Source organism: Notamacropus eugenii, chromosome 4, assembly GCF_028372415.1.
Source record: "Notamacropus eugenii isolate mMacEug1 chromosome 4, mMacEug1.pri_v2, whole genome shotgun sequence".
Taxonomy (NCBI): domain Eukaryota; kingdom Metazoa; phylum Chordata; class Mammalia; order Diprotodontia; family Macropodidae; genus Notamacropus; species Notamacropus eugenii.
In genome coordinates this window covers 3,207,312-3,228,002 of record NC_092875.1, presented here as the reverse complement: position 1 = coordinate 3,228,002, position 20,691 = coordinate 3,207,312, and the positions used below count along the sequence as shown (strand labels likewise).

The following is a 20,691-nucleotide window of genomic DNA, read 5'->3' as shown; positions in this document are numbered from 1 at the left end:
CCTTATACCTTACATTTTCTTCTGCTCTATGTCCTTTGATTTTGTTTTAATATTTCTTGTTCTCTGTCATGTAGTCTTTGACATCTATTTGGACCATCCTAAAATTTTCAGGGAGTTTGCTTCTTAGGTGAGGTTTTGTACCTTGTGTAAGCTGTTAATTCCTTTTACAATTCTTTCTTCTGTAGCTCTCATTTCTTTTCCCATTTTTTTCCTTTAGTGTTTTCTTTTTATGTATAAAAAAGATTTTTTAAAACTTTTTTTCCCAGTCTCTTCCAGGAATTCTAGTTAAATTTGTGCCCGAGCTGTTTTTTCTCTGAGACTTTGCTTCGAGAGGTTATGGAGTTACTATTTATTTCTGGGTTTGTGTCTTGACCATCCCTGTCACCATAATCCTTTTTTATGGTTGAATTCTGTTTTTATTCTCTCATTCTTCCAATCCATCAGGAATTTATGTTAGGTCCAAGGTCTGCATGCTCCTGGAAGAAATGACTGGTCAGAGCTTGTGTCCTCTTAGGTCTGTCTGCTTCTTTCTTGTGATATTGAATGTCTAGGCTTTCAGAGACCAGCTTGGGGTAGGTTCTTGCAAGCTTTTGGTGCTTTCAAAATGTTATGATCAGGAAAAAGCCTGATCTGTACCCTGCTGGTCTGAGCTCTGCCATTTTCTGACCTGTATTTGACTCTGAGCAGCATATCTGTGGACTCCTCCCATTTGGAGTTCTGGGAGCCTGCTGCTGGGTTCATTCTCTCTCGGCCCTCTAGGAGGCGCTGTCGGTTCAAAAGAACAGCACTACAGGTCTGGAATTCCTTCCCCAGTTATTGTGCTGCAGGCCTCAGACTGGTCTAGAGTCCGGAACTGAGAGCAGTCCTGTTCCTAGGCTTGGAGTTGTGCTGCTGCCGCCAAATTCTGAACTCATTCCTCCATCAGTCTGCAGCCTAAAGCCTGCAAGAGCTCCTGATGCTTAAACTCTATCTCCTGATACAGGTCATTCTGCATCTGTGACTGGGAACTGGATTGGGAGCCACAGAGCTGTCCTTTGGCACTCGTTCTTGTGTTCTGCCCAGAGACTCTTCTAGACCTTGGACCTCTCCTTGTGCTGGAGTGACCTCCTTTCCAGACAGACCCTAGCCCCAACATCCATGGATTTCTCTCAGCTTTTCTCACTGTGCCAGCTTGGGCTGGAGAAATGACTTATGGTGACTTTCCACTGAATTTTCCTGTGAAGACTTGATTTGGTCCATATTCTAGCTCTTTCTGTAGGAGTTGTGAAGGGGAGCTCAGCAGGACTTCCTCCTGTTGTCCTTCCCAGGAACACTGATTTGTCAACTGAACGAAGGCTGGAAGGACTGGAGGTGGCAGACCTGCCCAGAGGCTACTGCAGTTGTGCAGGAAGGGGCTGATGAGGACCTCCACTATGGGGTTGAGAGAGGTGGGGTGCCTGCATCAGAGGAGAGACGGTATGAAGGTAGAAAAGACCAGACTTGAGAACTGAGTGGAGATGGGAATGGGGATTGGAGGGACTGAGGAGCTAAGGGTGACACCTGTCTTTGAGCCTGGGTGACTGGGAGGATGAGGATGTCCTTGACAGTAATAGGGAAGTGGGAAGCGGGTACAGTAATAGGGGAAAGACAGTGAGTTCTGTTTGTACTTATTGAGTTTAAGATATAAGTTTAAGTAGACATAGATGCAAGACTGGAGGTCAGGAGGGATGTTAAGGCCCAATACATAGATCTGTCCAAATGTACAGGAGGTGGCTTAGAGAGGGATGGTTAGATAGCGGGGTTCCCTTCTCTGGAGGTCTTGAAGCAAAGGCTGAAGGGCCACTGTCCAAAGAGGGTTCTGAGGGGCATCTCTGGACAATGATTTCAGGCTTCCTGGCTACTGGCCCTGAGGCTGCTGTATGTTCAGTACTGTGGGGCTGGCACCGTGCTAAGCCTGGGAATACAGAGAGAGACAAAACTACTCCCTGCTCTCACAGAGTACACAGTCTGATGGAGACACCATATTTCTTGTACACACTACGTGATATAAACATATTTAATTGTATATTGTGAACGTTACAAAAGAAATAGGGTAATGCTACTTAGGCTGAGCTGGCGCTGATTCTTAATCATTGATGCTGATTCTCCAATCACCTAAGTGAGAGTCCAGGCTGGGGGGGGGGCCTCTGTTTGGAGGCATCACAGGGCCCCTGATCTGGGAATATGAGCAGACTCCCAAGATGCCTTGTGTAGAGGACAGAGAGAGGAGTCCTTATTGTTATTCAGAGGCTGTGGCTGCCTTTAAGGACCCAGGAGGATGGCCCACTCTTCAAGCACTCCAAAAGGGAGATGACAGACCACCCATTGCCTTTGTACCATCAGAAAACAGAGCACTATGGAGCAGAGCAGGCCTGGGCCAGGTGAAGAGGGAAGCCTGTGCCTGTGCCCATTCTCTGCTCCCAGGGAACTGGAAATGGCCCCTTGGAGCCCTGGGAATTGGAGCTGTGAGGAAGCATCTCATCAGCAGCCTGGGAGCTGCTGCTTTGGCCTGAGCACACAGGAGGGGCTCTTGGCTGTGCCCAAAGGCCTGAGAGGCTGAGTCATGAACAGGGTTTGTGAGACCCAGCTTCTTGTGCAGAGGAAGCCCGGAGTGTCCATTACTCTCAGCAGTGTCATCCCATAATATCGCCTCCTAGCCTGACAGTCCTGGACAACACCAATCCAGGGCCATTGGGAATTCCTAAGGGTGAGTTTGGGAATCAGACCTAGAGACAGCAGATGCTTTCCTGTTGCTCCTTGGAGAAAGAAGGTGCCAGCACTGGCTTCCTGAGCAGTGGGAAGGATGACCGAGTGAACCTTCAAGTGCTGTGAGACCTTGTAGGGAGATAGCGATCCATCGGCCTGGTGAAGGGAGTCTGGTTCTCTTGGAATGAATTGGGCTTCTGGAGTGCTTGGCATGTTTCCTATCAGTTGATAGGCTCCTTTGAAGCCTGGAGTAAAGATTGCCTTGCCCATAACCATTGCCACTTTGAGGCCCTAGGATAGAGCTGGAACCCTGTTAGGCCAAACTTGGAGAAATGTAGACATCAGCACCCTTAAAAGCTATTCTTAGAAAATTTCCCAGAGTAGCTCCCACAGTGGGCAGTGAGCCAAAGAGAGTGCCTGAGATCAAATCCAGGCTGTGTGAGCCCTGGAGTTCTGGGGACCTGGGTCATGGAGTAAATTATAGTAACAGATTCCATTTAGTTCCCCAACTCCTCATTAAAGGTTTACCCTCTGCCTGGCATTGTGCTGGAGCGTATGCATCCAGAGACAAAAGCACCTCCCAGGGACAGATGGAGTCCCTATCAAAGACATCTGGGGTTAATTGTCTGAAGGGTTAGACAGCTGGGGGGATGTGCACAGGCCTTGTGTGGAGGTTGAACTTGAAGGGAAACAGGTATTCTGCAGGGTGGAGATGAAGGGGAGAGCATCCTGGGGGCTGTCTTAGTGCCTGGCCCGCTGTAAGTGCTTCATAAATACAGTATGCACATTCTCACACACTTACACACACTCTGTATCTGTCTCTCTGTCTCTGTCTCTCTCTGTCTCTGTCTCTCTCTCTCATACACACACACACACACACACACTCTCTCTGTCTCTGTCTCTGTCTCTCTGTCTCTCTGTCTCTCTCTCTCTCCCCCCCTCCCTCCCTCCCTCTCTCTCTCTCTCTCTCTCTCTCTCACACACACACACACACACACACACACACACACACACACACACACACACACACACAAAACACAGACCCACACAATGATATTGTCTCTCCTGAGCTGCCCAAGGGCAGGGGCTGCTTTGCCTGGTTCTTGGCACTTAGCTGGTGGTTGGTTCTTGTCCTTCTTTCTAGAAGAGGACCAACATGACATCACCAGGATAAAGTGAAGTTTCAGTGTGTCCAACTCTGTGGCTGATCAGACCAATACGAGCTCGGAATGCTCTACCACAGGTTGGGCACAGATGGTCCATATGAACATTTGGGGTGGTTACTCCAAATTTGCACATCCTATGTTTCCTTTGTGCTATTTCAATTCTGCTTTGTTCATAGAGTACAGTGCCCTTTCTGATGTGGGCACGCCATGCTGAGAGGTCCTTGCCAGTGTCTCCCATGTTGTACAATCAAATCCAAAGTTCTTGAGAGAGATCTTGAGAGTGTCTGTGTATCACTTCTTTTGGCCACCATATGATTGCCTGCCCCATGCAAGTTCTCTGTAAACTAGTCTTTTTGACAGCATTCATTTCACATTCGAACAGAGAGTTGTGCTCTCTGTAGCATAGTTTGAATGCTTGCCAGTTCAGTTTGAGCAAGGACCTCAGTGTCTGATACCTTATGCTGCCAGGTGATCCTCAGAATCTTTCTAAGACAGTTCAAATGGAAGTGATTCAGTTTCCTGGCATGGCACTGGTAGACTGTCCATGTTTCACAGGCATATGACAATGCCTTCACTTTGGTAGTCAGTCTAATACCTCTTCTCTCAAACTTTTCTTTGGAGCCTCCCAAACACTGAGCTAGCTCTGGCAATGCTTGCATCATCCTCATTGTCAGTGTGTACATCCCTGGAAAGTACACTTATCTAGAGCATTCAAAACTTCTCCTTTTGTTGTAACTGATGGTTCCATGTATGGATGGTGTGGTGATGGCTGATGGAGCACCTATGTTTTCTTGGTGTTAATTATTAGGCCAAAATTAGCTCAGGCAGCAGAGAATTGATCCATACTTTGTTGCATCTCAGCTTCAGAGGCTACATTGAGTGCACAATCATCTGCAAACAGAAAATCATGCACCATCACTTCTTTCACTTTGGTTTTGGTTTGTAGCCTTTTAAATCGAAGAAATTGCCATAATCATGGTAGTTGACCTTGATGCCATGTTCATCCTCATTGAAAGCATTTGTCAACATGGCTGAAAACATCATGCTAAAAAGCATGAGACTTGCATTTCATAACTGCTTAGTAAATGACAGTAGGAGAACTGAAAATAAAAGATATGCATGTTATTTAAGATGTGGTGAAACAAGCTTTGGTATGTGACTGAGGGAACATTCCTGTGCTGTAAGAGAAAGTGACCATGAGGAATACAGAGAAACATGGGAAGACTGAGGAACTGATGCAAAGTGAAGTCAGCAGAACCAGGAAAACAGTAAACACAGTGACTACAACCATAAAACAACCCAAACTGACTGCTGATGCCCTAGAAGAGATTGGAAAGGCATCAAAGATGGGGAGCATCTTTGCAGCTGTGGGTGACTTTAAGTACAGAACTTTCCACATGATGGCAGGCTTTGGGGATGTGCTGTTTAATCTTGCTGACCTATTCTTTATTATCAGGACTCGCTGCTTGGGAGGGGAGGAGAAAGGGAAACATTGGAAAATGAAGGTGATGTCAAAGTCAATAAAGATTTACCAGGATCCTTAATGTTTGTTGATGGATTGCTGTGATTTAAGCTCCTGATTGTGCAAATGAGAAAAGTGCTGCCCAGGGAGCTGAAGTTGCTTGATTCCAGTAGAAGAAGGTCTTCCAAGATGAAATACTATGTTGGCCTCATGCATCATGCTGCTCTCTCCTTGCTATGAAACTCCCTCTTTTTTCATCACCATATAAATACATAACCAAAAGAGACCAAGATTAGTGGTTGAATAGTAAAACCTAGACTGCAGGTAATTTGGTACAGGTATTAAGCATTCATTAAAGGAAGATTGAATAGAAGCTTGGTATAATTCCTTTTTTCCCAGGTATCATTCTCCCTTGCGTTTATTTAGGATTATTGGGGAGGCGGGAGGGGCAGGCTAGTAGAGGGAAAATGCCCATCTCTGTTGGCCATTAATCAAAAAAATTCTCAAGTATAGAACAAAGATCTCAAATGTGCTGTAGCCCACAACATTTCCTGAGTGCTGTCAGGACTGGATTAAAATGCCATAGAGAAATGGTTAACATAAAAATTCAGTAGAACATAGATAATACTGAGAGGTGATTTTCTAAGTCAATATGTAACCCACAGGGATCCTTATATATGGTTGAGTCGACCTCATTTCAGTTTGCATTTGCCACTAGTGATGTAAAACAGTTGTACCCTTCACAGATTATATGTAGATTGTCAGGCTAGGAGATGAGTGGGAAAGGAGAAAAGGTAGTGCAAGACAGATTTCTTAGATGGTATCGCAGTGTATACTATGGAGATTGAACTTGGAATCAGCAATGAGTGAATACATGAAAGAAACATTTAGCGTGCATGTACTGCATGTCAGTATTGTAGAGATAGAGTCCCTGCTCTCTAGTGGTGGATCGTGGCCTGGAAGGGGGCATGTTGATTTGGAAAGTCATTTGTCCTTCATTTTTGAAGAGGACAAATGTCATCACAGGAACATGGCTTGACTGGTGTGAGCTGGACGAGGCCTCACTCTCCCTGAATCATCAAAGTCCAGTGGCAAAGTGGAAATGACTGGCAATGGCCTGGGATATCTGACCATGCTCAAGTGCTCCACAGCACCTGCTTCAGCTGCCTTTATGACCGTTAGAACAAATTATTCTCATTGGTTCATTCCATCAGGGGAGGTCTTCACATGCTTGGACCATTCCCTAGCTCACTGATGGGTTTGAGGGTTGTATGGCTGCAAGGGCAGGTTAAGTAGGATCTTTTGCTGTTTTTTTATTATAATCAAATGCCTCTGCTTTAATCTTGCCTTTATCAACCAAGTGTCTTTACTAGGAGTAAACTTTAGAAGCGAGAGTCTCTTTAACTAGAAACAGTATATATATTTGTATTGTTAATGTGATTAAAGTTCTTGTTTGTTTAGGGAAGAGTTGTAGGAAGACCCACATCTTTTGTTAACGAGGTACTGGTTTTCAAGGGTTGGGATGCTCTCTGGCTCTAAAAAAAGGTATGAATACTCTGAAGGTGAGGTTTTACTTTGGGGCTTAGTTTTTGGAAGCCAGATGAGACTTTGGGAAGCCGCTAATGAGTCCCCTGACTTTGAAACCCCAGATATTGGTGCTTCCTTCTTTGGGAACTGTGGACAGACAGTTGGAACTGTCTGTTGACTTGTGAGATATGTATTTCCTATGTCAGACAGTTTGGAAGTGCTGTCTGTTGATTTCCTGAACTAAGTGAATGATATATGTACTTGATTAAAGGAGATTGTTAACCCTTCAAAAGTTGCCTTTCCTTTTAGAAAAGCAGATGAAAGAATCTGTGACAACAGGCTCCCTTGTGTACGTTGGGGTGCTCACCAATACAGTATGGCATAGTCAGTAGGATCTGCATAAATTAAAAGGAAAGTATAGGTTTTGTGGGACTGGGGTAATTGTTTTTTCCCGCCTGTGGCTATGGTTCTATGGAGCCTGGGGTGGTGGGGATGACCAGGGACTGGGCTTGAGTAGATTAGCCCGGCTCCTGACTGCAATCTGAGTTGAAAACTGCCTTCATACTGATCCAGCAGAAGTGGAAAACTGCCAGTGTGCCAATCTTGGTAAGATGAGAGCAAAAGTGGAGAACTACCAGTGTGCCAACCTTGGAGAGGTGAGAGGAATAGGAGTGGAGAGCTGCCTATGAGCAGATGCAGGCAGGGGCTGGGAGCAGTTGGCTCCTGCTGGAGGAGGAGGAACACAGGAACTCAGAGTTCAGCCCTGGGGCAATATGGGGACTGCACAGCAAGACACTGAGTGTGCTTTTTTGCAGCGTTCTCTTGGGACATTTTGGACCCATGGGGTGGAGTTACTTGTGGTGGGTGGGGGGAAGTGCCCTCTAACCCCATGGACACCACCCTGGTGACTTTATTGCTCAGCCTCCCCCCATCCTCCCCCCTCCCCCCAGACTTGGAAGCAGGGGCTGGAACATTGTTAAGACTGTGACTTGGCTCATTAGAGCCTACATCTGAGAGTGCCTGCAATGGCACAGTGGGGAGGGGAACACCTCCCTCCAGGAGGACTTTGCTCGGACATTTCTGTTTGCGATTGGAGGTAGGAGGAGCTGGTTGCTGTCTTATCAAAGAATGATATTGTTATGCACATACCTTTTTGCTTGTTTAAAGTCATATGGCCACCCTGGTAATGAGTTGCTGTTATGTATTCTTGAAATGTGAAGTCCATGAAGTGTTTATTTTGTGGGAACTATGTTGTATTTACTAAAGAAATGTTAGTGCATATTCAGATACCAGTTGCCCATGTAACCTGCTTAAATCACCTGGATTTGGGATTGCAAAGTATAATGCTTCTATTTTTTCCAAGATCCATGGCCATTTAGATTGTAAGGCCAAAGATCCTGGAAGGGTGGATTGTAAGGGCAAGCAAAGTAGGATCTTTTGCTGTTTTTGTTTTAGTATAATCAAGTGCCTCTAATTGAATCTTGCCTTTATCAACCAAGAGTCTTTACTAGGGGTAAAGTATAGAAACAAGAGTTTCTTTAACTAGGAACAGTATATGTATTTGTATTGTTAATATGATTAAAGATCTTCCCCACCCATTAATGGGCCTGCCCATTAAAGGGAGTTTAATTTGGGAAGATTTGTAGGAAAGTCTGCACCTTTTGTTAATGAGGTATTGGTTTTCAAGGGTTGGCTTTAAACAAAGGTATAAATACTCTGAGGGTGAGATTTTACTTTGGGGTTTAGTTTTTGGAAGCCAGATGAGACTCTGGGAAGCCCCTAATGAGTCCTCAGGCTTTGAAGCCCCAGATGTTGGTGCTTCCCTCTCTGGGAACTGTGGTCAGACAGTTGGATCTTTCTGTTGGTTTGTGATATATGTATTGTTTATGTCAGACAGTTTGGAAGTGCTGTCTGTTGATTTCCTGAACTAAGTGAATGATATATGTACTTGATTAAAGGAGATTGTTAACCCTTCAAAAGTTGCCTTTCCTTTTAGAAAAGCAGATGAAAGAACCTGTGATAGCAGGCTCCCCTGTGTATGTTGGGGTGCTTACTGATACAATGGCATGTTCAGGAGGACTAGCACCTCTGGAGTGAGAGCTTTCTGAGTCCTTCTCAGGGCTGCTTGCCCACATTGGTTGTCCCCTTCATTCACCCAACTCTCACCTATGTCTCCAAGAAGCTGGAGCATGGGCATGGTCTCACTCTGGTAAACCCTATAGGCAGATGGGTTAAACCAGGTTCAGAAAGTTACTGGTATGGTGGTATTGGGAGAAATGGGAACTAGATTGACTCTCTTTTCAGGAACAATTACAATAACAAACATCTCTTAGTTAGCTGAAGTTGTACAAGTAGAGAGCAAGTGGCTAGGGAGTGTGTATGTCACATGGCATCCTCAGGGGAGAGCGAATGTGGTGGTATGGACATCTCTCACTAGGCCTTATTGTTTTAGAAGGCATGTTTGTTAACTTTGTAGATGACAAAACTTGGATCTCAATAGGCGAGATGGCTACATTCACAGAGAGGTCTAATGTCTGGCAATGATCCTGCTTGGCCCTGTGTCATCAGACCACATCAGGAATATTTACTTTGTTTAGTTCTGAGCATTGGATTTCAGGGAGGACATGGATCAGTTGGACAGCAGGCAAAGAAGGGTGATGGAGATGGTGAAGTGCCATATAAGGATCAAAGATTGTTAATGTGTATTTAGCAGAGAGAAGAGAAGATGCAGGGGCCATGACATACCCCAGGCCTCTTAAATTGCTTACAGGTCTGAGAAGCTGTGATTCTTGGGTTCATTTCCTCATCTGTAAAATGGGGGTGATAGTGCTTGTAGTTCCTGCCTTGAAGAACTACTAGAACACAAGTAATCTGTTAAACAGTCAGTGAGCAAGTATTTCTTAAGCACCTACTATGTGCCAGTCCCAGAATACAAGAATACAAGGAAAGTCAGAAACTGTCCCTGTTGTTAGGAGCTCACAGTCTCACAGAAGCCAGTATGCAAACACCTGTGTATCAGCAAGTTGTAGACAAAATGAATGGGAGATAATCAGCAGAGGGAAGACACTGAACCAAAAAGTTCAGCATAATTCTATGATATGAAAATTATCATTTTGTTGTATCATTTGGAATCTAATACAATTTGCTAGCCATAAATGTCTAACGTGGAATACCCTGAATCCTCACCCCTACAAGAAGGAGCCCATACAATTCCCACCAGCTTTATCTCGTGAGATTCACCAGAGGACCAGTCCCTGGGTAAGCACATGTGTGTTTAGTTTCAGGAAGCAGTGACATTCAAGGATGTGTCTGTGGATTTCACCCAAGAGGAGTGGGGGCACCTGGCCCCTTCTCAGAAGAAGCTGTACCAGGATGTGATGCTGGAGAACTATAAGAACCTGGTCAGCCTGGGTGAGGATTGCAGGCTCCCTAATCCCTATGTGACCTAGAGAGAGGTTCTAAGTTACTACTTACCTGTTCCCAGGTGAACAGTCTTGGCTGTTGTATTGTGTTGTCCCTGAGGCTGCCTCATCCCCACTCTTGTGTTCCCTCAGGGCTAAGATCCTCCCTTCTTGTCCCAGATATCTTTAGCACATCAACAGTCTCCATCCTCTTAGCAGGGATTGGGTCAAATAATCTAGTCTCTTTCTGAACCCAGCTCCACGGTGGGGCCCATTCCTCCCTGCTTCCAGGTACCAGATCTAGAACATCCTTCAGTGGTCCTGTGGCTATTCGCAGCATGCTGTGTTTTCCCAGAAGGGCCAAAGGGACTAGGATTGGGCTCTTAGGAGGAGTTCTCTGACAAGAGATCTTTTCAATGAATAGGCCTGGCCATTTCCAAGCCAGATGTGATCTCCCAGTTGGAGAGAGGGGAAGCCCTTTGGATGCCAGAGGAAGATGTCCTCCAGAGCAGCTGTGCAGGTGAGTCATGGTGACCAACAATTGATCATTTGTGGGGGAAGCCCTTCTAAATGATTGGCCAGGCAGCTCTCCTGGGAGTCTCCTCTTCCCTGAAGGAAATTCCTCTCCTGACTTGTCCCTCCTTGGTTGTGCCTCAGTTTGGACTGAACATTGGGGCTGTCCATTCTCTGGCCTTCCCTTCATCAGGTCATTCTCTTCACACATGTATGTTCTATAAATAGTAGTAATCAAAAGGCCTTTTGGGTGTTTCTGTCCTTTTCTTCTGGGTGTTAAGGTTTTGTGGCTGTGTTACTTTTCCTAGTTATAATCATTGCACATGCTCTGATTCTGCTTTCTTCCCATCTCTATGACTAACTGCCCATCCCCTTCATGACTGTGTTTTTCAGCGATAAGCCTCTGGGTCAAGAATGCACGAGTAGGCCAAAATCTTGTTTAGTCACAACCTGCCCATCAAACACTTTGGCCCTCTCTAGAGCTTTTGCCTTTCTCATCCAACCATCAAAACTATGTTTGTAGACTGAGGTTTTAATTTCCTTTCAGTTCCTTCCTTAGGGGATAGTCACACCTGTGGGGTCATTGAGTCAGAGGTGTGAACATTTATATTCTTGGTCTATGTGGTTGGTTTGCTTTTGACTTCAGGCTGTAGAAGGAGAAGGTTATGGGCTAGAGAAGGAAATGGATAAAAGGCTGAATAAAGAGCAGAGACTTGTGAAGAAGACTTGGGAGGCTTGGGAACTGTGTAGAAGGCCAGGGACTGAACTGGGGAAGCACAAATTTGGGAGAACTTGAAGGAGGTGGATTTGAAGTAAAGGAGGAGAAATAAGATCCACTCTGAAGGAGGAAAAGGACTCAAGGAGGAAGTGTATCTCAGATCACGAGAAGGTACTTGGTAAGGCAAGGTAAGTCAGTGACAAATTGGTAAAGATAAGGAAGGTGGTGGGACATAGTTCTTACATTCTAACTCAGCTAAAATCCCACCTTCTCCAAGAGACCTTCTCCTGATCCACCTTAATGTTAGAACCTTCCTTCTCATGATTGTCTCCAATTTACCCTGTCAATTGCTTGTTTGTATATATGCATTTGCTTGTTGAACTCCCCATGAGCTTATGAGCTCCCTGCAGGTGAGCATTTTTTGCCTCTCTCTGTACCTGTGGCCCATAGCCCTAACTTGACACCAGTAGGCCTAAATAAACTCTTCTTGAGTGGTTGTGTCATTGTGTCAATTGTTTTCTTGGCTCTGCTGATTTCCCTCTGCATCAGTTCATGGAAAGCTTTCCAGGCTTCTTTGTATTCATATCATATAAATGAAAAATTAAAAAAGATAATTTTCATTATTGAAAATCTAAAATGTATCATATCAACAAAATCAGTATAGCCAGATTAAGAAATGAAGAATTAGGCAGAGGAAAGTCTTTGCATCACACATCTGTGATCTCTAATTAAAGTATATCTAGTGTCCAATATATAACGGGAACTGATAGAACTGACAGAAATATGTCAGAACAAAGAGCTGTTATCCAATAGATTAATGGACAAAGGATACATACAAATCTTTTTCAAAAATATTGCAAACCACACACAACCATATGAAAATGACTATAAATGTAAGACATTATCTCTTTTGTTCTACCCTATAACCTTTGGCAATCATGTTTCTTGAGGTGGGAGACAGAAGACAGTGCCAGATAAGTGGCAAGTGATTTTGTTCCAGTAGGGGAAATCATATTTCAGTATATATAATTTTTTAAATTTACAGATTGGGAGGCAATGCCTGAACCCAAGAAGTTGGCTCCAGTGCCTGACCCTTCAATGGAAGAATCTTCTCCTGAACGGCTCACAAGAGGTTATTCCTGCATCTCTCAGTGGAGAGAAATTTCAGAACCTAATAGCAGGTTAAAAGGGAAGCAGCATGATGAGATGCAGTCTAGGCAAGTAAAAGCCCCCCCCCAAGGAAAACTCTATTATAGTGAGAGACCGTAAAAGAAACAAGCCTGACTTAATTGTCAGTTTAGGGCCAGTACTTTTTTTTTTTCCCATTGGAGAGTGTCTGTAGGAAAGAGCTCTCCATAATTGTTATATCCAGAGAGAGAGTTTAAGTTACAATTAAGTTTATAATTAAAAATTTATAACAAGTTGTAATTCATAAACTGATACTGATATCATAGTTTTTAAGAAAAAACTTAGAAAGCAATGAACATGGGAAACCTTTAACCACAGATCAATACTTTCCCTCACAGAATTCATACTGGAGAGAAACCCCCCAAACGTGATGAGTATGGGAAGTCTTTGCTCAAAAACTCACAACTTATTACATGTCATAGACTATGTACTGGAGAGAAACCTTATAAATGTAATGAATGTAGGAAGGCTTTCAGCCAGAGGTCATACCTTGTTGTACATCAGAGAATTCATACTGGAGAGAAACCTCATCAATGTAAAGAATGTGGGAAGGCCTTCAGATGGAGCACAGGACTTATTAGACATCAGACTACTCATACTGGAGAGAGACCTTATAAATGTAATGAATGTGGGAAGGCTTTCAGCCAGAGCTCACAACGTACTCGACATCAGAGAATTCATACGGGAGAGAAACCTTATGAATGTAATGACTGTGGGAAGGCTTTTAGTCAGAGCTCACAACTTACTCAACATCAGAGAATTCATACTGGAGAGAAACCTTATGAATGTAATGAATGTGGGAAGGCCTTCAGCCAGAGGTTCAAACTTATTGTGCATCAGAAAATTCACACTGGAGAGAAAACTTATGAATGCAGTGGATGTGGGAAGGCTTTTAGCTGGCGTTCACAACTTATTCAGCATCAGAGAATTCATACTGGGGAGAAACCTTATAAATGTAATGAATGTGGGAAGGCCTTTAGTGTGAGCACAGGTCTTACAGTACATCAGAGAATTCACACTGGAGAGAAACCTTATACATGTAATGACTGTGGGAAGGCCTTCCGTCAGAGCTCGCAACTTATTGTTCATCAGAGAATTCACACTGGAGAGAAACCTTATGAATGTAATGCGTGTGGAAAAGCCTTCAGACGGAGTTCAGAACTTATTCTACATGAGAGAATTCATACTGGAGAGAAACCATATGAATGCAGTGAGTGTGGGAAGGCCTTTAGACAAAGACCTGGACTTATTGAACATCAGAGAATTCACACTGGTGAGAAACCTTATGCATGTAATGAGTGTGGGAAGGCCTTCAGTCAGAGGTCAAAACTTACTCTTCATCATAGAATTCACACTGGGGACAAATCTTGTGAATGTAAAGAATGTGGGGAAGTCTTCAGTCAGAGTACAAAATTTGCTGTTCATCAGATGATTCATAAAATCATAGAATCACAGAATCAACAAATTTGAGAATTGTAAAGCATCTCTGTCTCACAGCCTTCTTCCCTCCCTTATATGATAAATTATAACCCTAAGTTATCTGCCTCCATACTTCATCCAGTCTTACCCTATTGCAGAACCTTAGTGGAGTGCTTCCATAAATGCTCATGGCATGGCAGGCACTGTGCTAATGCTGGAAGTGGAACCAAGAAAAGCAACAGACGTTTTCCACTCTCATCCTTTTTCCATCAGTTGTTCTCTACTCCTTGCCAATGATCTTAAAAATGGAGGATTATGGAATCTCCAGATGCAGAGAGGGAAGATTCTCAGAGGCCGGGAGATGAGCCTTATTTTACAGATGAGGGAACTGAGCCTGAGGAAGTTTAGACTCAGTTCATACGTGTTCATGTACAGATCTCACCAGTGTTTTAAAAAAAATGTCAAAGCTACGTGTGCCCCTCTGGCCCTAGTTGCTATTGCAACTGTTCTACTGAAGCAGCTGTTCTATTGAAGCATCTTTTCCCAGGTCTCTAAGGACCTCCCAATTACCACAGATTGAAATCCATATTGTTCCTTCCTTTCCTTTAGGGATTTTTATTCTATTAAGTACTTGACTCTTGAGTGCCATTCCCTCCCTTCCCTCTTCTCTCTCTTTGAGACCTCACACTTAGCTCTCCTCCTTTCTCTCTATCCCTTCTTCTCTTTGCTGGGTCTTTCCCCCTCACCCGACCCATTCTTTTGGGGGTTCTTCAAGAGTTCTTGGTGCCCTCTTTGTTCATCCTTTACTCTCTCGTGGTTGGGAATCTCATGAAACCCTCTCCAGGTAACCAAGGTATTTAAAAAAGGAAAACAATGTCAAGGAGAACAGAAGGCCAGAGTCTGTTCAAAGAAAGGAGAGGGGAAATTTGAGCTGGAGCCAGTGGTTCATGCCAAGAATTGGACTTTTTTAGCTCCCTCTTTGACTTCATGTCTAACCTCTTTATTTTTCTCTTCTTTTTTTTAGGGGAGGGGGAACTTAAAGGAAGGATATAATATCTTCATTATGGCACTGAAGATTTTTATGTCCCTTCAGAATTGTCCTTACAAGGACTAAACATGCTAGGGATCAAACAGAAAATTCATATTAATTTAGCTATGTCTGCTGCCCTTGTGAATATTACAATAACTGCTGAAGTTTCAGTAATTCCAGAGAGCAAATCCATGATGCAAATTCTTTTCACATCCAGGACTAATGCTCCTCACTATCTATTGTCTAAAATAGATGTGTTGGTGGGTTTTTATATTAAATGTTGCCATTTTGAGATAAAATTGTACTTTTGATTACATAGAAAAATATTCAATGAAAACTTTCATCAAATCCTTTTTTTATGTTTCATTCGTTACTTCCTATTTTGACAGTCATTTCTGGGGACCATTCTTTCTTCCAAATCTCCTCTTCTTGTCTTCTCTACTTCTGCCAAGGGCCCCCAGATCCTTCCAGTCACCTAAATTCCCAAACTGTGAGTCATCCTCAAATCCTCATTTCCCCTCACTCCACATATTCTGTCTACTGCCATTTTTAGTCTATTGCCCTCCACAGTATCTCTCACATCTCCCTTCCCTCTACTCGTACCCTAGTAGAGGCTTTTTTCACTTTTCACCCACACTATGATAGTGGCCTCCAAATTGATCTCCCTGGCTCCAGGAGACTCTTCCTTCTCCAGTTCATCCTCAGCCACCAGAGTGATAGACCTGAAGCACATTTGACTGTGGCCTTCAAGTCAAGAACCTACAGTGGCTTCCTGTTGCCCTGGGGATGGAATTCAAACTCTACATGGACTTGGACCCCTCACACAGGATGCTCCATCCTCCATCTCTGGGCCTTTTCACTGACTTTCTCTCATGCCTGGAATACATCTCTTTCACCTGCACATTTTCCAGTCTTTTTGGTTCAAATTTTGCTTCATGGGAAACCTCCAGGGGACTTTCCTTGATCCAGTCAGCAGTTAGAACTTCCCTCACCCCCAGCTTACTTTATTTATCCACATGTTCTCCCACGGAATGTAAACTCTGTGCTTCCCCCAACACCAGGTATAGTTCTGCGTACTCCGTTGGTGGATAATAAATGTTTATTGACTTGAATTGGCTAGGAAGCAGCTTCTATATGGAGAGTAAAGTCCATCCTGGAATTCATAATATGGAGAAACCTGTACTTCTTAGTCCCTCTGTGGAACTACAAATAGTGTCCCCTTCCTCTCCTTAGATGAAGACTTTGGCTAAGGTAGAAAATGCTGAGTACATCGTCAGCACCTTTTAAATAAAGCCCTCTCTCATGTCCTGCCCTGTAATTTTTTTGAACTACTGTAATATCCCTCCAAATCCCATTTCCTAATGGATGGAATAGTTTGTGATTTCTCTACTTCTTCTTCCACCAGTATTCTGTCTGAGATTGAGGCTGCCCCATGAGTGACCTATGATTCCTAACACTGAAGGAACAGTGGTAGGAAAATCTTTAGCTGAGGGCTCACAGAAAACCCTAGTCATGTTTGTCCCTGCTACATTGGCAGGGGTTTCAAACTCCTGCCTGAGTTTTTGCTGTTGGGGTCTATAGAGAATTCTTGGGGCTGTTGCTGCTTTTGTCCAGATCTGATAAAAATGTGACATAAAAATTACATAAGGATGTGATACACATTTTCTCTCAGCGTTAGATCTGTTGACAGATGGATGATAGTTATGTGTCCAAAGAATATGACAGAGAAACCCTTGAAAGGAGCAGTATAGATAATTAGCACCTGAAAAACATGGTCAGATTCTCTGGTAATCAAAGAAATACAAATTCAAACAACTCAGAGGTACATCTTTTCCTATATTAATAATACATACTCACTTTTACTGTGCACTGAGACTTACAAATCTCTTTCACAGCGTTGCAAAGGACATCAGAGGTCCTTTAGGCTAATTTGATCTTGAAAAAAATTCCCCTTCCATTCTGCCTGCCAAGTGGTCGCCTAACCTTTCCTTCAAGACCTGTTAATTTTGAAGTTTCCCTTCACACTCAAGTTATCAAAGGTGACAAAAGATGAAAAGAGCAGATGGTGGAGAGGCAGTGGGCAGACAGGCTCACTGGTGCCTTGTTGGTGAAACTGGAAACTGATCCCAATGTTCTGGAAAACAATTGGGAATTCTATTAAAAAAAGTCACTGAATGGTACATCCCTGTGACCCTGTGAGAAAGGGTCAGGAGGACTTTCTTCTAGGGTCTCCAAGTCCCGCTTGTTCTTTCTAATTTGGCAACATTCACTTTCAGGTGTGTTGGTGGATGTGTGTGTTGGGTCTCTCCCTTTACTTTGTTGTGCTGTCCATTGTTTTCTTGGACATTGTTTTCTGCTGACTTTCCTCTTCATCACTTTATGTAAGTCATGCCACACTTCTCTGCAGTCATATTCATTTCTTACGGCACAGTAATACTCCACATTCATGTCTTGCAGTTTATTTACACTTCCTTAACTGATGGGCATCTCACTGGTTTCCAATTCTTTGGCTTCCTTGGAGTATAAACCTAGCAATGGAATCACTGGATCAAAGGGTGTGAACTTTTAAATTGCTTTATTTGGATAATCCCAAATTGTTTTTCAAAATAAAAGTACTGATTTTTAGCTCCTCCAACAATGCACTAGTGTGCTTGTTGTCCCACAACCCTTCCAGTATTGACTAGTACCATTTTTTTTGTCTTCTTTGCAATTTGTAGGGTATGAGGTGGAACCAGAAGATTTTTTCAATTTGAATTTCTCTTATTATTAGTGATTTAGGACATCCCTTCATGTGATTGTTCTATAGGCCAGGAGATAAGAAGGAGCAGGATGTAATGGTGTCTGGTACATAGTAGGGCCTTAACTGCTTGTTGATTAGTTGATGTCTTCACTCTGGCCTGGACTCGTCTCCTCCCTAGGTCCTTTCAGGGCTCACATGAGCTGCCCCTTCCTGGTGGACTACCCTTATCCTCCCCATCTCAGTCATGTCGAACCCCCAACTATCAAAGAGTAAATGCCCTCCTCTACTGTGGGCTAGCTCCTCATTCCTGTCCCTTTCAACTTTATATCCCAGTTTTTTTTACCCTCAGATCTACCTGTCCCTTCCACTGTGTTTTTCCTAATTTGTGCTACAGAATCCACAAACTTTGTCCCATGTTAAACCTTTTACTCTCCCACCCCATCTTCTTAAACTCATGAAATTGAACTATCTCCTTCCGATGACATCATCACTGGTCACCAGCACTAGCTACACTTTCATCACCCTTATTCTCCATCATTGATCCTATGGGGGGAACTGGAATACTCCTGACTCTCCATTGCCACTTACAGGCTCTCCCTCTATTGCCATCACTCAGTAAGCCCTCCTTTAAGGTCCACTCAGTCCATGTCTACCACACAATCTTTTCATGTAAATAGACCTCTTTTAAGAAGTGGGTCAAGGGATGGCCCCTTTAATTAGAAAAAAGAAAAAAAATCAACCTGGGAGGGGAAGACCCTCAGGGTTGCTTGCTGTTCCAAAGAGAAATAGTGAAATAAATTTGTGAAAGAGAGAGAGAAACAGAGAGAGAGAAAGAGAGAGAGAGAGAGAGAGAGAGAGAGAGAGAGAGAGAGAGAGAGAGACAGAGAGACAGAGAGACAGAGAGAGAGACAGAAAGAGAGAAAGAAAAGGAAATACTAAAAGGGCCAGGGTCTCCAACTGCATCCTGGGCTGTCTCCAGTTATCCTGATGAATATCTGGTCACTGGATCCAGATGGCTCTCTGGAGGAGAAAGTGAGGCTGGTGACCTGCACAGCCCTCCTTCACTCAAATCAAAGTCAGCTGCAAGTCATGTCATCATTTCCCTGATGGCATGGTCCTCTTCAAAAAGGAAGGACAAACATAACCTATGAGTAGACTAAGCTGCCTGAATGGAAACCCAGCTAACTGGGTAACTTAGCTCATCTTCTCCCTGTCTCTCTCTTCCTCTGGCCAATTTTGATGGCTAGAAGCTTCCCAGTTAACTTGGGGTTTACTGGCTAGACTCCCTGACTTCCTCCCTCTCTCCCTCCCTTCCTTCCACAAAACCTTACACTCAGTTCACTCTGAAGCCCATAGACTGGACCACAATAGGTCCCTGCCCAAGCTCCACTTAATGGCTGTATTTTAGAATGAATGTCAACAGTAATTGTTTCTCTTTGGAACAGCAACTCTGAGTATATTCCCCTCCCAGCTTGATTTCTTCTTCTTCTTCTTTTTTTTTTCCTGATTAAAGGGGCCATCCCTTGACTCATTTCTTAAAGAGACCTGTTCAGTGAATGGGCGTTACCTCACTCTAAGTGAGTACCTGGAAAAGGCCTTAGCCTAAAAGGGCCAGGGTCTCCCACTGCATCCTGGGCTATCTCCATCCATCATGCTGATGAATATCTGGCCACTGGATCCAGATGACTCTGGAGGAGAAAGTGAGGCTAGTGACCTAGCACAGCCATCCCTCACTCAAATCACAGTCAACTGCAAGTCATGTCATCATTTCCTTGATGTCACTGTCCTCTTCAAAACTGAAGGACAAACACAACAACCACTCAATCAAAGTTCAGGTACCTGTCATTTCTCAACCTCCAGGACATTCCCTTTCTTTCCTCAGTGAATTCAGTGCACAACTTCTGCTGTCATATCAGAGGACTTCGACATACATATTGAGACTATCTGTTTAGGAGTCTACATTCTATTGATGCTCCCTCAAAGACCCTAAGCTACCAGCTTGTCAACTTACTTGTTTCCCATGAGCTACTCCTCCAGCCCACCTCAGCTATGTAGAAATGATCATACTATCCATTTCTAATCCACAAATCGACCTCTTTTGTGCTCATGAATTCTGAAATTCCCTTCTCTAATTACAATCTGTTGTCACTCTTATCTCTCTCTCCTTGAAACCTCAAATTCTGCTCTTCATACATACAGGATTAAGGGTCCCTTAACCCCTCATTTATTCCTCACTGACATCACCACTGCACTGGCTACACTTTTGTCAAAAACTCAAAACATCAAGTCAGAGAGAGAATATTTTCTATATGAAAAGAGATGTTGGACAGTTTCTAGGTATAATGTTTAAAGTGTTTGAGAGATATATTTTCTGGGTAATTAATAATTTTATTAATTGAACTAATAATAATAAAAAGGGGTCATTGACACTCTCCCCTTGGAAGAGTGGATGTTCCTGAGGGTAGCAATCAACTCTGATGGTTAGCAAGTAATGAGAGAAAATGAATATTGCAGTGACAGGTAGACCCATTCTAATGAGTTGGGGGAACATGACTTTGATCATGCACTTCTAAATCACCCCCAGCCTTAGGCAATTTAATCAAAGAATCATTTCCCACCCAAACTTAAGTAGAATGAAATGGGCAGGAATTCACTTAAAGGAGATCGTCTAGGTGGCGTAAAGTTTTGGTAGAGGTCAGTTAATATCCTTCAAACATGGAATTTGAAAGGAAATGGGACAGGGAAAAAGCCAAGTTCTTCCCCATAGCTGGTTTGTTAATAATCATTTCATGGGGCTAGTACC

At 43.5% G+C, this 20,691-nt stretch overlaps 1 protein-coding gene across 1 annotated transcript in view; it reads left to right on the top strand.

Annotated features, from left to right (window-relative positions):
* LOC140502804 (uncharacterized) overlaps positions 1-20,691 on the top strand; it is a 35,572-nt gene that overhangs the window by 2,214 nt on the left and 12,667 nt on the right. Inside the window, 4 exon segments of the mRNA XM_072606816.1 lie at positions 10,158-10,290; positions 10,705-10,800; positions 12,557-12,728; positions 13,038-14,127. Coding sequence (XP_072462917.1) covers positions 10,158-10,290; positions 10,705-10,800; positions 12,557-12,728; positions 13,038-14,127 — 1,491 coding nt within the window.